The following is a 17978-nucleotide window of genomic DNA, read 5'->3' on the forward strand; positions in this document are numbered from 1 at the left end:
AAGTTCGGAAAAACGAGTAAGGGATTTTTCAGTCCCCCGAAATCTAAAATTGTAATGTAGCGACACCCAAAAGGTACTGTGGCATTGTATTTGCCGCTAACCCACGCCTGCGTGTGTAAAAAGTCTGTTAGGAGGGCCCAACTACCGCTGCCCCTATCGTCATCTGGTACGTATGAATGCTAGTGATTGCCGAGTCCGTTATTCCGTGCCTGGGCGCAGCGTGCAGCATCGTCAAAATAAAGCTAGGGCTGCGACTAGAGTGCTTAAATGTTTTAACGCAACAGCGTTAGAGTGCCCGCTCAAAGAAAAATCCGTCTGTGTCAAAATTCGAAAGAAATCACAGCTTTTTTTTTACTCAGTATTTCTGGGAGAGCTTCGTTAAAACTGATTTAATGCAAGCTACCGTAGTTTCATTGATTCAAATTGACAACATTGAACCTTATGGGTACTTGGAGAATGAAAATTTCTTCGTTAGATTGGGAATTTCTTAAAATCGGATTTTGTTAGATTGAGTTTTAACTGTATTCGTGCAAATACGGTAACTGCAGTTGCAATAACACTTAGCCATTACTGCAACCACTGCTTTAAAGGATTACATATGCTTCAGGGGTCAATTTTCTGTGCAAAAGCACAAGTTTCTGACTTTATGTTTGTATCAGCAAACTGCCTTTGCAGGATATACTATGGAACTATCTCACTATCTAATCAGAAATATTTCCTCATTAGGCTGCCTGCACATTTAATAATGCAATTTTGTGCAGCAGGTGGACTTTACATTTTATCGCTAAATTGATGTATTCTTTTTCATTTCTTCGGTGTGGTGGGACGTTGAAAACCAGTCTCTCTCGAATATTTGTATTCAATTCGGTAAGAAAATTTCACCTTTCAAACACCCACATATTAATGCAGTGCAATGTCAACGCACGCTAATTCTGATTATGCACTCTGTGAGAAAAGATGCGTCCGAGGTAAATGTGACAGAAGCACACTAATGGAAGAATGAAGCCAGTTTCTTATTTTGTGTTTTTTTAATACAATGACGAACATGATTTTTGTAACCAGCAACTGATAGCCTGTATCAACAGCAACAACAAAGACAACACATAACAGCCTCAAAAGCACCACAATACAAGAATCGAGATTACGCCCCCGGTCTGCTGTAAAGCCTGCCTATACCACTGCTGCATGCAAAGTGAAGGGAACTGCCCGGCATTGGCCTTGGATTTTGCAACACAACCGTTGGCAAAACTAAGGCACCACTCCGAGCAGGCTGCAAGTGCCAGATGGCACAGTGCACACTCTACTCTAAGTCAGGCCTTGCGTGCGAAGTCCCAAATGAACGATTGCCCTTAGCGTGAAATGTGGCACTAGTTCACAGAATTTAAAGAAGCCTTTGAAGCAAGCAAGCACGCACTTTGCATAAAATGCTTTATCACTACTAGCTACCTGTTTGCCAGCTTGCAGCACTTCGAAAGTATGCAGCAGGACTGGACGAGGAACGTGCACTACAGTAATACATATATAACAGTAGCAGCCATTCAAATCGGCTGCAAGTAATGATTCTTCTGTATGATACAAATGGGAGACATGCCGTTCTTTTTTTTTTAGCAAACTGGCTACCTTGTAGATAAGCATCCATATATGAGATGCTCTGAGGTGAAGTCCACATAAGCCACTCAGATTACTATACTATTGCTGTGCCTCTCCAAGTTGTCGTATGTATACATAGATGGCATATGTTTTCCTTCAAAAACAAAGAGCTTAACTTGCAACAAAACAGCAATAAAAAAACTACAGTTCACAAGTCAATTTGACAAACATAAACGAGAACATTCAAAGTTTTCAATGACAGCTGCTAACTTGCTGTGTAGCTTTCTGCTGTAAATAAAAAGCAACAAACAAATCCAACAGGCCTTAGCCCCCACTCTGTGTTAGCACATATCTATTTGTATCACCGAATTCAGTGTTACATTGCTTTCTGCCAGAGCTAAAACTCAATGGAGAGATTTAGACTGAAAAGGTAAAGGAAGAGAATAGAAATGGCCCTTCCCTTGGCTCATTACTCCGATTTCCCATTTCGCAAGACTGCCCATAGAAAACAGAAATAGTCTCGTTAGTTGGTACTTGCGTTTAACTAATGCAGAATGCTAACAGGCCTGCAAGCTTGTCTGAAACTGAGGTTTTACTTTACAAGAACCTATTATAATAGGTACACACAGTACCTGCTTCCAAAGTCACAACTCTGAACTGATTGCCGAGCAGAAGATAATTAGTAAAAAGTCAGTTTAAAAAAAGGTAGTTCAGAGGTGCGCAATGTGCAATGATATTGACATAAGATGCTTTTTCTTCTTTTTTTGATTTAAGATTATGTGCTTGTCCATATTCTTTATGACACAACTGCTATACCTCTAACGTATGACTATGAGAGTGCAAGTTTGGTACCAGGGTAGGAAGACAAATGTGATAAGCCCCCTTTCCTAATAGTGACTAGCACCAGAGGGCATGCCAGAATGTGGCAAAACAAACCCAAAGGGATATATTGTGAGACATGTACAAGACCGCGGGATATATTGTCAGTCAGACAACACAATGCTAGCTGCCCTTTCCTGCTGGCTCTAAAACATAAAAGAGCTGCCCATGAAAACATACACAGCACAAAAGCAATCGGGTGCCGTTGATTAGTGCCAGCACAAGCCATCACTCTGATAATAGAACTGAGAAAGACTAAAATAAGCAGTAACCTGTATGTGCTTCACACAAACCACAGCGCCCTCCTGCAGCTCTGACTAGGGGACTTCCTGACAGTGGCTGTCATATAGCAGTGACAACAAGCTTCTGCCAGTGCCCTTACCCACGTTACTGCTTTGCTTCCTGAAGAACAACAAATACAGAGCAAAATTATGCTCAATCTCCAGCAGCTACACCCCATCTTTTTCCCTTTTTTTAAACACCGATTCTAAATCTCATTAAAAATACAATTAACATGAGCTTTTACTGGAATTCCCACTCAAGCTGACAAATTATAAGCCCTAACTATAGAAGCCATCTCAACTTCACAGAGGAATCTTTGCTCCAGCAGAACTGTTGTCTTGAAGCCTCTGTGCTAATTGAACTTGGGGCATGCAGTTGTTCATAAATCAAGACCTAAAGTCACATCATCTAGTCATCTTACATTGGTTGCCTCTACATCATTTCAGTCACTGAAGCTCTTCTTTCTAAGAGCCTGTGCTGACAGCAGTTGCGCTGTATTCGGCAGCTGATCCATCACAGACATGGCTGCCAAACTTTACAGATAACTTCTCTTAAACCCAGCCCGTATCAATGTACAGCCATTCTGCATTTTATACGGTGCAATGGCACAACATGTGTTGCATGAGGTTGATTTGTAAACTGATGTACTGTGAACTTCTGTACTTTGAGGCACTCCTATCACAGTGAGACCAGCTCCCGTGTTGCCCATGCCACTCGAAAATGACATTACTGTCCCTTTCTGTTGCATGCTGGCTGCAGTAACTACCCATTTAGCACAAAATGCTTTCCTTTATTTTAAAAAAAAAAGCTCACTAAATTTAGGCCTGATGTGGCTCATCTTGCAGTCTTACTAATGGGAGCCACAAAGAGAAATCTTGTGATACATTACTTCAACACTGATTTAGACTCACTTATTATTGTTCATAACTCATACGAGCTTAGCAGAAAAAGGAGAGGAAGGTGAGGACTGTAAGGTAGCAGCTGACATTTTTTTCATTGCACTTTCACTTCAATAACAATTTTTTTAAAGATTTCACCACATAAAAATATAAAGTTTGACAAACATAATCTGGAAACATATTTCCAATCATAATCGAAGCACATGACTTTATGTCTGCCTATTAGGAGTCAACATTACTGTGACCTAAAACACAACCAAGATACCCAAACAAACAGCACAGCCCTCATGCACCCTTCTGTTTAACACGCTTGCTTTATGCTTACGAGTGAGATCGTATAGGGGCCCTTTGCGCGTGCCAGTCGCTGAAAAATCTCGCACTTGTAGTCATGACTCATAGTACACAAATCAACAAGGATGAGCTAGAAATGAAGGAAAGAAAGCTTGGGCATGCGCTTTCGTAATGTTCTTAGCCTGGTTGCAAGAACTTTGTACAAGCTACTTCCCGAGTTGTCCGAACTATCACTCTATAATGATGCTTTGTAACCTCCCATGCATCACTGTAACAGCTAAAGCTAACACCAAACAAAGAAACTGTGAGAGTAGTCTTTTGCACAGAGAAATATGGTGAAAGCTTGCCTTTCTGGATAGCATATCCTCTGTCACAATTTAGATCATAAATCAACAATCTACATACACCGGTCACCCATCAATGGCTTAACCGCTTCACATGCAGTCCAAAGCACTGGTGGTCTCAGCATAGCCGCTGCCACTCAGAGGCCGTCACAGCCATCGGCGCGAGGCGGGCACCACTCTTCGTCCTCTGGCAATGGGCCCTGGTCACCAAGCCGGCGCACGAGCTGCGCGATGTCATCGTGCGCTTCCCCTGAAGATCCGAAGCTGAGCGATCGCGCATTGCGCTCGTCTGCAGACTCTAGTCGATCTAGCCGGTGGCGCAGCGCTGCATTGCTGTGCAGCAGTACATCCCGCTCGTCTTCCAGGTGGCGGATGCGCTTCTCCAAGTGTTGCACCGTACCTTGATAAGAGCTCACTGAGGCCTCGAGGCGGCTCACATTGTTGTTTGCCACCTGGGAGTGAAGCGATACGCAGTGCAATGAAATAACACCTACTTCAGCAAAGTCTTTAATAGGGTTAGTCCATGCTTCATCTCGATGAATCAACACGAACAGGCAGCAACACAACAGATGGAAGCACAGGAGATACACAGTGCTGTGCATGTCCTTGCGTCCCTTTAGTTGAGAGTGACCATCTGCTTGTAACCTATACGTAACCTAGTTTTTAGCCCTGCTCCAAGTGGTCACAGCGAAAAACAGCATGGGCTAACATAACACTCTCAGGGTCAGGTTAAACATACATGTATATAAGTACACAAAAAAGTAGACAGAAGTACAGCTGTTACCATAGCTAACTGGTAGAAAACTGGATGCATCACCTGGAGGTTGTGGTTTCACCAGCCCAAAGAGGGAAAGTTGTAAATTTAACTGACCTACAATTACAGTTAAACCTCGACTTAACAAAGTCGGTGAAATTGGCAATTTGCGTCATTATATCGAAATTTCGTTCAATTGAAATTCGACTTTTTATGCAAATAAGTACAGTCACCGATAAATTTTTCTTACATGGAAAGGAGCTGCAGAATTTTCCGAGTTATTGGGCAATTGAAGAAAACAAATTTGAATGAAAAAAACAATTCATTTTGATAAGTTTGGGAGTCGGCGACGAATGATACGGTTTCATGCCACGTACGTCAATGATATCTTCTCGGCGGTACGAATTAAGCGAGGCCAGCCACGCTCTCACGTGCACTCCGCCCCCGCAGCTGATAGCATTGCCCGCACTGGGACGACGCTATCAGGAAAAGCGTCGGCAGCGGGGAGCGAATTCTTCGTCCGCCTCTTGCTCTAACGAGTCATCGAAACTCAAGAGTATGCAACCTCCAATACTAAACGCGCGGTAAGTCAGCTTACATGATGCCACGCCATCTCGGTACACCCACTCTTTGCACATGTGGCAGGTTACCTCTAGAGCAGGGTGCGCGGCTGCGTATGCGCTCAGCTGCGCTTACAGTCATGAGCAGCTATGGCCGAGACACGTGCCAACTTACCCCCCCCGTCTCCTCGCGCACGCTTGATCGTGTTACCACGAGCTCGCTCCCTTCCCCCTCTTTCCCTTTGCTCCCGCGGGAAGGTGGCACTCGTGAAGCCACCGTATTTCAATTGTCACCCTTGCACATTTCCCTCTCACCTAAAAGTACAAAGTGCACGGGGCGTGATAGGATCTTATTGCACTTGGAATTTATATGGAACATGATGCGGCTCCACTTCGGCGGTCGCTCTTGTCGCGCGACTCACGATTTGAGAGGCGCGTTTGCAAACGGCCCCTGGTAATTCAATCATTTGACCATCTGCGTCCACAGAAGTTTCCATTTATTGTCTCGGAATTCCTCTGCGGCAGCAGTGAAATTTCGTTATAATGAAATGACATACAAGCACACTTCATTATATTGAAGTTTGTTATATCGAAGTTTAAATTTACACAATACAATAACGAATATAATAAAGTAATAATGATTCCCCTTTGAAGTTCCCACAGAAACCAATGCATATTAAGAGCCTTGTTGAACAAAGAAAGGTGTTCCTATAAATCGATATAAGGAAGCCTTTGTTAGTTCATAATGAAGATTCACTGACCATATTGTGCCAATTAGGCCGAAGTCTCGTGGTGCAAGATGACACTAATCACTCATCTGATGGAGCAGTTCTAAACTCCTGCAAGCTGTCAGTTACCCGGCAGCATGCCAAACTAGCCATGCTGCCAAGTTGGCAGCCATGTCCACCGTCTACGACTGCTACAGTGCTCTACCAACGCCGTGCCACGTCTCCTGAGCTCGTGTGCATTTCGTGTAAACAACATGCCACACAATTAAAAATTAATTAAATTATGGGGTTTTACGTGCCAAAACCACGATCTGATTATGAGGCACGCTCGCTACACAATCGTTAAGGGCCGTGGTTGTGCACTATTATGCTGGAATGAAATGTGAACAATGGAACATGTGGCTTGAGGTAATTGGATAAAGGATGCTTTGGTGCATGCTGCAGACTGTGGCCATGATAAAATGCATGCACAGTTATGCATGCACAGTCAAGGGGTTTGTTCCATCCTGAGACCGTATTGTGGAACAATTCATTTCGTTTTCCATTCTTTTTGCCTTTTGTCATTGGTTAAGTGGAAGCTGTGCTGCAGTTATCGACAGGACCAGCCAGTGTGCACAACAAATGATAAAAATAATGGAAAATGAAATTAATTGTTACAAAATATGACCTCTACTCTCACGTTCTCAGTCAGCACCTGTCTTATCAGCATCTCGTGAGTGTGCTGACCGAGAGTTGCAGGCCTCTTATCTTTTGCACAGATGAGATCGAATGCTTTGCGAAAGTTTGCGAAACCGTCTAAGTATACGGCTGACAGAGCTTGGCACAGCACCATAAATAATGCCGGCCATACACATAGACACATTCGGCCCTTGAAAGCGAAACGATTTTATTCTCCCCTCTCTCGCAGCCCCGCAGCTGCCACAATCCTGCTGTGTGAGCATGCCGGCTTGGCTTGGCCGGTTCAGGGAGGTTTCGCACAATCTCAGAGGTCACGCCTAGCTGTGTCAGCCAGTGCAGCATGCTTCAATGAGAGAGAGAAGTGCAGGCACTGGTATTTAGCGTGTAATGCATAAGCATCATCATTTGATATGTAGATTGGTGCAGCTAGGCATGGTCTCCAAGATTGCGATCTCTGAGGGTGCTCCTAGCCAGCTGCATGCCTCAGTGAGAAAAGAGGTGCAATAAGATAAGAGAGAAGTGCTGCTTTTGCACGGCTACTCACAGCATTGAAAAAAGACCAGTGTTGCTCGACAGCACATTCGATGCAGGAATGTTGAATTGCCGCGCCAAAAAGGTGTGGAATTGGGCGGAAAGCAATCTGCTTAGTGTGCAACGATCAGTATTCTTTCGTTTCACAGATAAACCTAGTTCATTATATTCATTGCTAGAACAAATTTACTTAGCTAAAACGAGGTTTTATGTATATGGATCTCTATGGGGATTTCAAAAGGAAATACATTTATTTCGTTATATTCATTACATCACTATATCACGTCTCGTTATAACAACGAGGTTCAAGTATATTGTGTCAAACCATGCCCAAGTATAAAACTATCAGTTTTGTAGCAAGCATACCTGAAGCTGTGTCAAACCATGCCCAAGTATAGAAACTATCAGTTTTGTAGCAAGCATACCTGAAGCTGCTCCAGGAGCTCCATATTCTGGCGTCGCAGAGCACGGTTCTCTTCGAGGTCAGCTGATGAGACGCCAGGCCTCTTGGGTGTGTAGACCATCTCCTCTTGCAAGAGGTGGTACTCAACCTGGTAGGACACCAGCTCCTCGCCCAGGTCCAAGGAGAAGATGCCCGACACTATGCTCTCCATGGTGGGTGCATCCAGTGCAGGCAGGGTGTTCTTGAAGCACTCCATGATGGACTCAAAGCTATTGCAGCTCATTAGTGCATCCGCAAAGTGTGACAGAAGAGACAGGGCTGCCTTGAACACGGCCTCCATACCCTGCAGAAACACAGCATCTGCCCGGCCCCCAAAGAGCAGGTGTTTACAGGGACATTTAAAAATCTCACCATAAAAGGCCAACTGCCGTGAAATTTTAGACCACGTATAAAGCCCCTCTTTTTATTGTGTAGATATGGAGCAGACTCAGTGCAAAATTTTAGGTTTAAAGTAAGAGTGTATGCATCATGAAAAGCTTGCATAAATAGACATTTTTGATAACTAAACTGATAAAATATGCCGCCATTACCACTTGCCAGAAATGGTGCAGAACCTGAAATGTTGAGAACCAGCGTAGTGCCTAGGCATGATGTCCAAGATTGGGCACACTGAAAATCTCGGAGGCCATGTCCTGAAATTCGCATTATGTCCGCTAACCACCATGCACCCATGTCAACTGCTAAGGTGCTATTTGGTGGCTGTCAATAAAACTTTTAGACAATTATCAGCCCTGCAACTTTGCTGAGATTGCTTTAATAGTACTTTATATAATACTCAATTACAACCAATTCAGCCAAAGTTAAATGTTGCAGTTCGTTTTTAGAAGGCCAGGAAAAGTATGCACAATATATGCATGAATTCACAAAACAGCCACAGTGATTCCTATGGTATCTTGCAAGATCCTTATGCAATTTGTACCAAACCTGTAATGGCCTTGGAATGACCTTACAGTTCATGCGTATGAGCTTTCTGACACCACTGCACTGGTTCACCAGCCTGAGTGCCACTTTGATCACACTGAATGCTCAGCGTGTCTACAGCAGCACTATGAGCCAGAAAAAGAGTGATATTTTGTTTTTGCAACCTCAATCAATCCTTGCCTTTCAATACAGTGCGTGCCAGTAGGAAGTAATATTGAAAAGCTATAGAAAGCACACACTGAGGCTCTCCAGCTCCTATCTCTTGGTGACAGGGGGACAATTCAGAATGGCTGCACATTTTGCAGATGAATTCTCTTGCACAGCAGAACATGAGTCTGCTTAGCATTATCGTAGTCTTCATGTTTCCAGATGTCAAGTAAGGCAAAGTACTAGTAAATGAAGCCTAACTGGCACATTTCACTTACTATACTGTGAAGTACCATATTACATTCATTTTGACAACTGTCAACATTTCAGGAATTGCTCCATGAATGCACATATTCCAGAAATAAAGAAAATATCAGTGATTCTGTCATTGTGTTGCATTCGCTTACTGCTCTGTGCTCAAGCTACTAATGCCACAGAACCTAAAATATTTCAGAGGAACTCAGCTATTTCTACATGGCTGAATACCTTGCCGCAATGCATTATGTTCCCAAAGATTGAGGGCTCCACTCCCAACAAAGGTTGTGGGTTCGAGTGCCTTATTTAACTACCTTAATTCAATGTGCCTTAATTAACTTTGCCTTTACTAACACCAAAGGCCATGGGTTCAATGACTTTTTGGGCCATCAGGTGTCGCACCAGCGCTGACAACTATGCCAGATTTTCCGCCTCATGAGCCAGACAATGCTTTCACATTAAAACTTGTTCACTCGTGCTGAAGCCCATACCGAAGAGCCTAGAGACGAATCCCAGAGGAAACTGAGAGGCAAACAGCGTGAGGAACCAGGGCGCAGCATAGAGAGCCGGAGCAATGTCAAAGTGGTCCAGGTGCTGGTACAGCTCTCGATGACGACTGTACAGCAGTCGGCACAACTGGTAGAGCTGCACCTGTAAAAGCCACAGACATATACATGTGACTGCATATCCTTCATCATATGTCATTACAAGGAAATCCACATGTAACAACACTGTCATGCCACAAGCAAAACATAGCCCCCCCCCCCCCGTATGAGTGTACTAACAAAATACTGAAAAGGTGCAAGCCCTATATTTGGCAAACACATGCTCAAAGAACGAGAGAAGGGCTCAGAGGATGCAAGATACTGTAAAGTTGCAGTGTAAAGCAGCCACTATATACTAGCTGTGCGATGTATCTGAGAACACAGCTTTAGACTGTAATGTCAAATTAAACCAACAATCCGATTATAGTGGTCTAGGTGCTCAACTTCACCTTCATCAACCCTTCTGTCACTTATCAAGCACATTTGTTCCAGGTAGAAGCCTCCAACCTGACACAGAAGATCAAAATGCATACAATACTAGTTGCCTTAGCACATGTGAAGAGGCATCGTGTTATATGTGGCACTGCCAGAAGGGAAGTGCTGTTTTAGGCAGCTGAGTTTGTCCAGCATGCCAACATGACACACAACCATGGAAATTCAATGATCATCACTGCCAAGCAGCTCCAGGTGGCAAAGCCAATAGTCAGACTCTCAGTGCACGAGGACATTATGCCTACATGATGACTTTATGTCCTCTTACACAACCTGCGCAGTCAAAGAGTGGCTAGCTGTGAACTTGTATGACCGTGTCACAGCTGTAATGGCTTCCTCCTCATAAGTGCACTCTGACTGCTTGCTGAACGGCATTTCCTCCCGTGCATGCAAATCTCCAATTTCCCTCGGACATTGAGAAGCTAGCTTTTCTGCCATGCTGAGTTGCCTGGTGGCTGAGCTCACAAAATTTTGACATGCAAATTGTTGGGGGGAAAATTCTTTCATTATATTCGAAAGCTGGTTCCAAATATGTTATAAAGTGACATGCTTGCTCAAACAGGTAATCAAACAAAAACTTGCATTACATTCCAGCAAAAATAATATCACGAAGGGAGCGCCACAAACAATACAGCCATTATGTTGCCAAAACTGACTAGAAAGAAACCACAATTTTGAGTAGACAAATGCAACCACATACAGATGAAAACTGCAGTCTTTCTGCAGAATATATAACCATGAGAGGAAAAAGTTGTTTGCACTATCAGCTAAGTCTACTACTAAAAAACATTTTCTAGAGGTTAGATGCATTCTCAGTAATATGTGCAGGTGCAGCCTTTACCTCGAAAATAAACAGAAAAGAAAGAAAGAAAGAAAGAAAGAAAGAAAGAAAGAAAGAAAGAAAGAAAGAAAGAAAGTTAAAATCTGCCCATTTGCAGAAATAGAACCAAATCAATATTGTATCCGAAATTTCCAGAATGACTTCTACAAATCCAATCCGAGCCATTGGTAACATGGTGACATTCTCCTTTGTCAAATTTGTTATTCACAACTGCGTCATATAGAAGCCCAGAGTTAGACTCCTGGCTTAGCTTTGTTGTATTACCTCAGTACAAGCGATAGGGCACATTAGAGAAGATGCTGTGAGACATTGCAAGCGCTGCAGCTGCAACCTAACTGTCATGCCCAAAACATTTCAGACTTATGAGCAAAGATACCTGTAATGCGCCCATATCTTGCTTGTATTGTCGCCGCAGCCCCAAGTGGAACAGAAGATGCTTCATCATGCCAAAGGCTTGCTCCTCAGTCATCTGGAACGTAAACATTCCCATATGCATTATTAGCCATGCATGCAACACTGCAATCATTCGACCTCTAACAAGACATAGGGACGGTCAAATAGCAGCTGTACATTGTTGCAATGCAACTATCACAATCAAGTGCACTGATTGCTTGTGGTCCCTTTAAGATATTTTAGACAGTGATAAGCAGCAGCAGCTGTGGGTAGCGACAGTTCCTGAGCACCATGCTCCTTTGCACTTATTTGCAAGTACTATTGGGCACGAGGACCTACTACAGCACCATCTACTGCTAGCACCTGAGTGACGTGGCGAGTTGGATTACGTGTGTGTCTGTTTTGGCAGTGGCAGGTACTACGTTTTATGTCGTATACGGGTGTGAAATTTCAGCCTGCTGTAGTAATTATTTTTACACAAGAGGGTATCTTGTTTGAATTCGGTTGTTTTAAGCACAGTTTGACAAAAATCTTGTTTTTTCCCGTGCTCTTGCATCAAACTTTGCTTTGTATACTGCCTACACTGCAGGTATACTCTGTGAAAATGGACGGATGTGATAGCTTCTCCAAAATGTGAGTACTTGTCAGAAAACCCGGTAGATGGCTTTTAAAGCAAACAATCTATATGCATAAAATCACGGGACTTATCCCTCAACAGTGACACATGCAAATGCGAAAAGGGGCGCACACTTGTAATTAGAGTGAAAAACGACAGTAACACAGGGACATAGGATGGGCACTGTGGTAACAACAAAGTGCTCATTATGTGTCCTATTTTGTGTAGCCATTGTTTCCTGAATTGACTTTAGGTATGCATATATTCTAACCAGCATGGCTTTCTACTCTACGGGAAAGAGTCACGCATCTGTCATGTGAGGCTAGTGTGGGTGGTATCAACATACAATCAAAGCTCGATAATTCAATCTCGACGGTGACCAAAGATATGTTTGAATTAAGTGAAGTTCAAATTAATGGAAGCTCACTGAATGGAAGACTTACGTGCAGAGCTGAGTTAGGCAGCACATGTGCGCCGAGCTAACACACGAGTAACAGGTTTCAAAAAGTTAGCTTCACGGCAGCATGCGCATGCTGCCATAAAGCCACACTTTTAGGAAAAATTTTCACTGCTGCAAAGCTACACTAAACTCGCATTAAAAAAAAAGGCATCCCAACTCACATGGAGCAGAAGCACACCCGAAACGAAGCTGAGTCCTTGGCAGTAGCCCACTTGTGGGTCAAGCAGTGAGTATGCTTTGAGCAGGTTATACAGTGATAGCTGGCCGGCTCCCAGGCTGTCACGGTAGAATGGGTGGCTGGGGAATGTCCGCCCTGCACAACATGTGAACAATCAACGACTGCGCAGCTTCTGTGCCTTTGTCATCTGCTTCAGCCCTCGCACATCATACCAGTCACGTGGCCACCCTATAATGCCTAGGAATAATGGTCTGCTCAGCTCAAGTTTAGTGGTCACCCTTGGTGACTGAAGGGAGCACTTTAATTCCTACTGTAATCATGCTGTCAGTGAGAAAATACATGAAGTTAGTAATAAATTTACTTTTACTAGCTGTCGAAATGCATTATGTTTCATAATATGCCATGCATAATTAATATAATAACATATAACATAATAATTCATAATACAATAATTCGTAATAATATGTACGTCTGGTTCAAGCACCACTTAAACTATTTCAAGTTCGTCCCTGCAATACTGTCTGCTCAAGTACCTGACACAGCCATTGCTCGGGCAAACTGGTATTTTTCCAGTGACATATTGATTTGGCTGCTTGTAGCTCATGAAGATCACTGCACACTCATTTCTCTCCGATTTTACATGTTACATTGCCAGTTTCTAGCAAGTTGCTGTGTAGGATGTGTAAAGTGACTGATACTATCACAGTGCTGAACCGCATAAACGAAACTGATGTAGCTTGGGTTTAAGGTTTTCACATTTGTCCACTGTTATAGCAAAGTCTCCGACTTCTGATGACTAAAACAATGCACGTGTTTTTGTGTTGCATCTGAGGTGGCATAAAATAGGGTGTCCCGACTGTCACGCACCAAGATTTAAATATACGCAAATGTCAGGTAGTAGACAGAACCAAGGTAATGTTGCTTGCTGCCGCTTGGAGGTATTCAGATTGTTGTTTTGCATTCTGTCTAACTATATATTTAGTCTTAATTAATTAATTAATCAACTTTTCAAACATTATAATTCGATGAAAAGTGTCAATGGGAAAATTGGAGAGCGACATGAAAAACTCCCGATACAGATTTTGTTGCCCTGTACGCACTACATAAAAGTGTTTTTCTGAGTGTGAAAGAAGCCCGCAAATACACACAAAGTGCCTCGAGAGGCCAGCCGCACAGCAATTTTGCATGTATTCGTGGCCTTCCTTCACACTCGGGAAAACACTTTTATGTAGCATGTATTGAGCAACAGAAAGCTGTGTCGGCAGTTTTTCATGTCGTTCTACAATTTTCTCGTTGACACTTTTCATGTAATTATAATATTGGAGAAGTTGATTAATTAAGATTATGTAGTTAGGCAGAATGCAAAAAAAAAATAATCTGAGTATCTCAAAGCGACGGGATACAACATTACCTTGGTTCTGTCCAGGTACAAGGCATTTGCATATTTTTAAATCTTGGTGCATGATAGTTTGGACACCCTGTATATTTCGGCAGCTGTAGTACGGTGCACCAGGTACTGCTCTGTCCATTACAAAAATGTAAGGTGTAAGTGTAATTACCAAGGTCAATGAGGATGGCATGCTGGTGAGTTGTCAGCTGGTTCAGTAGCTGCTCGTAAGTCGTCGAGGAATCGATCTCAGTAACAGGCGACGATCGCAGCTGGTACTGTTCAGCCAAAAGGAGCCAGATCTCACCACGTCGATGCCTCGGTACACCTGTAAGGCAAGACACTGAGAACTGTGAACAGTGCTCCTGCTAAGCAACTCAAGATGTAGTGCCTTCCCAAGCGCCGTGCTGCCAATGCTAAGCAACAAAGGAGCACTGCAGAACAGTCACAGAGCATGTGGCAAGCAAAGTATGCACAATGATGCAGAATTTCTGTGTAATAAAAAAAAATTGAATTAGAGTATTCTTATAAACCCAACAAATGGATCAAGTCATCTTGGCTGGCTGAAACCTCCCAGTGGCTTGGGATGAGCAAGAGGGTGATTCAGCTGGCTCAACGTACATGTGTAGGGTAGGCTGTCTTAACCTAACCTGCCAGGAAAGATAGACAAAAGCACTGCCAAGTATAGTCAGCAGTATGTAATGAGCACACAGCAACTGGAAACTCAGCTTGTATGTTCTGTTGTCCTGTCTCCACGTTGGCCGTTGCTATGTCATCAGCCCACCGAAAAAAAGAGTGCATAAACACAATTCGTTCGAGGTATCCCAGCCAATAATTGTGACTTGATTCCCTTACATTGTGTTCATGTAAATGGAACTGATAACTAACACCTACATGACACAATTAGTTTATCTCGCTGTTACGATATTTGCAGAAGCATGATGCTCTTTCTTGTGCACCAGCTTCATAAAGTACATCATACTGAATTTGCAACCATGCTGTGAATATAACATTAAAATTATTATAGCTATTATAATAATTATGTATGTATGTGTGTGTGTGTGTGTGTGTGTGTGTGTGTGTGTGTGTGTGTGTGTGTGTGTGTGTGTGTGTGTGTGTGTGTGTGTGTGTGTGTGTGTGTGTGTGTGTGTGTGTGTGTGTGTGTGTGTGTGTGTGTGTGTGTGTGTGTATTTCACACTTCACAATGCTGCAGGCTTGACCACCAGGCAATTGGACCTTGCAGAAAAGCCACTCACTCGACTACACACTAGTGGAATACAGACGCACATGTGCACAAGGGAGGGCAGTTGTGTGATAAAGCAAAAGCGAAATGAATGTAATAAACATAACACCATAGCAAAGGTGTCCAATGACTTCCTTCACTACTACAACTCGCGCAATGCTCAGCCCTACCACCACAAATGCAGCAACTCCAGCCTGCATGCATCTGGTTCCTCGGCGAACTGTACCGCAGTCCTGTCGACTGTTCAAACATTTCAGCAAGCTGCAATGGGCAACCCATTGCTGCAACATAAATCGCTAGTGCACATGCACAATGCTGTAGCATGGTGTAGCATTGTTGCAGCACTGCTATAGCACTGAGTAATGCTAAACCACTGAGTTTGAAGCCCACAGCTATGGATGCATAAGGAATCATTGGTTAGCATTAGAAGTACAAGACATTACTTTTTCTTTCTTTCACTCCTTCGTTATTCGTGCAAATATGGTATGTTTCACTCAGCCTCAAGCCACATCACCCTGCATGTTGCAATACACTGCTCCTCAATGTTGCTAGCAAGCAGGCAATAATACTCCAGCTAAACAAAATTGGGCGAGCTGGTGAAGGCTGGGCAGTGTTTAATTTTACCGACAACCACCCAGGGTGTGCCATGAGATTTTGCAACACTCCCCTGAGAAAATAACCATCAGTACGTAATGTTTCCTGCCATGCCAAGATGTGTATTACAGCAAAGATGCAATGCTGGTCAATGGTGCTGCATGGAGTAGGGACCAATCTTCAAAAGTGTTTCTATTGGCTAAACCAAAAATTACTCCAGTTAAACTCTCTGAAGCAAAGTGTTAGGTGACCTTCCATGGAATATGCAACCTTTCATATTTTTAGGTGGACCACCTCAGTTCTGAAATTTATAGCGGGAAATGTTAGAAAAATGAAATTTTTGCAACTTCGCAATCTAACATTTTGTAGTTGTTGCATGACAAAATATTATAGCTAATTATTTGGTCACAAGACTGCCAGAAACAGGTAACAAGAACCTCTGGATAAACCTAAGGATTCTATACACTCTAAAAAAGTTCACACCCTTTGAGGTGTATATACAACAATAATCGTCATCTGCCTTGCTTGCGTTTCCTTTCTTGAAAACGCCGTGCCCGCTACTTTCCTGTCGACAATGCTATGTCATGCTGATAACGTGCACGCCGTCCGTTACTGGGAAGTGCTGCGCTCGCAGCGTTAAAGAAAGGAAATGCAGACAAGACAGATGACATTTATTGCTGTGTGGCAAGATGCGACTCAAAGGGTGTAAACTTTTCTTAGAGTGTATAAGAAAATCTAACAAAAATGGACAAAGGAGAGCGCATAGTAAAGCGCAATCTTTCTAATGTATAGAGACAAAATTTCCACTTTCTCTGAAATAGGCTTCACCTTTTTGTGATTTCTTTTTCATGTACACCATGCCTTGCTCACATTAAGGATAGAATTCAAATAGCGCTCAGGCAGACAAATATCTTTTTGCACAAATGTTTGGGAATTAATTTTTTTAGACCAAAAAAATGTCCACAATTTTAAAAAAGAAATTGGAGAGGTTTGAGTTTCCAGCTGGTGTGTTTGGCATGGAATGACTGAGCATTGTTTGTAGTGGGAGTCCATAGCAGAGACAGTGAACACCTAGGACTTGCCATTCACAAAGGAGCCTCACTGGGCAGCCAAATGCAGAAGAGGGTATATGGAAAACAGAGGTCTGGTGTTGCCCCTGTGGGCTACAGAACAGCAAGCCAAATAAGCTGTGAACAGGTGATAGAAATTATGTGAAGGTACACCCATCCAATACCAGGAAAATTAATGGAACATCTGGACATGTGAGAATATGCAAAATAATAGGGCACTCAACATAAATTTGAGACAACTTGCGACAGTAAAGATTACGAAAACCATCCGGAAATTGCTTGGCAGATGTCTATGAGCAGCTGACGCTATCTGTCGAGACATCTTACAAAACTGAGGCATGTCACAATCGATCTCGGGTCTAGTCACAATGGAGGTAGTGCAGTGCTCTTGCAAAATCACAAAGTATAAAAAATTGACGGCTCTTTGATTTTTGAACCAAACTTGGCGACCGCAGAAGCTCAGTCTGGCGAGGGCTACAGGAAAAGTGAAAGTAGACACAAAAAGGTGTACAAGCAGAATGCGAATGGCACAATGGCTCCAGTCAGTGCAACACTGGAAGACTAGCAAGGTGACAGTGTTTCTTGCCTGCTTTGATAGCCCTTAAAGACTTCCTGCCTAACACTTCCTCCGGTGGGAAACCTAACTCTGTCCACTGAGCTCTTTGCTGCCAATGCTGCATTTTTCCATGACAGGTTCATGCCAGGCTGTTGTAAAACAGCAGTAAATCTCAGCCGGGTAATTCTCCCTTGCTTTCACCCGTCCTAGCAGTTGATTATCTGAGAAAGATTAGTAGAAGTGTTGCAACACATTCAATGACAAAGCACAAAAAAAGAATA

General features: G+C 43.1%; 1 protein-coding gene across 2 annotated transcripts in view; it reads right to left on the bottom strand.

Moving 5' to 3' along the window:
• Window positions 1–1009: 1009 nt before the first annotated feature.
• Window positions 1010–17978, bottom strand: part of LOC142579025 (TBC1 domain family member 1-like) — a 61629-nt gene continuing 44660 nt past the window's right edge. For both annotated transcript variants that reach the window (XM_075688812.1, XM_075688811.1), the window contains 6 exons: window positions 14407–14562; window positions 12831–12982; window positions 11577–11669; window positions 9814–9973; window positions 7962–8299; window positions 1010–4737 (listed from right to left, as the gene is read on the bottom strand). In XM_075688812.1, coding sequence (XP_075544927.1) covers window positions 4423–4737; window positions 7962–8299; window positions 9814–9973; window positions 11577–11669; window positions 12831–12982; window positions 14407–14562 — 1214 coding nt within the window. In that variant the 3' untranslated portion in view covers window positions 1010–4422. The remainder of the gene's footprint in view (window positions 4738–7961; window positions 8300–9813; window positions 9974–11576; window positions 11670–12830; window positions 12983–14406; window positions 14563–17978) is intronic.

Source organism: Dermacentor variabilis, chromosome 4, assembly GCF_050947875.1.
Source record: "Dermacentor variabilis isolate Ectoservices chromosome 4, ASM5094787v1, whole genome shotgun sequence".
NCBI classification, from domain to species: Eukaryota; Metazoa; Arthropoda; class Arachnida; order Ixodida; family Ixodidae; genus Dermacentor; species Dermacentor variabilis.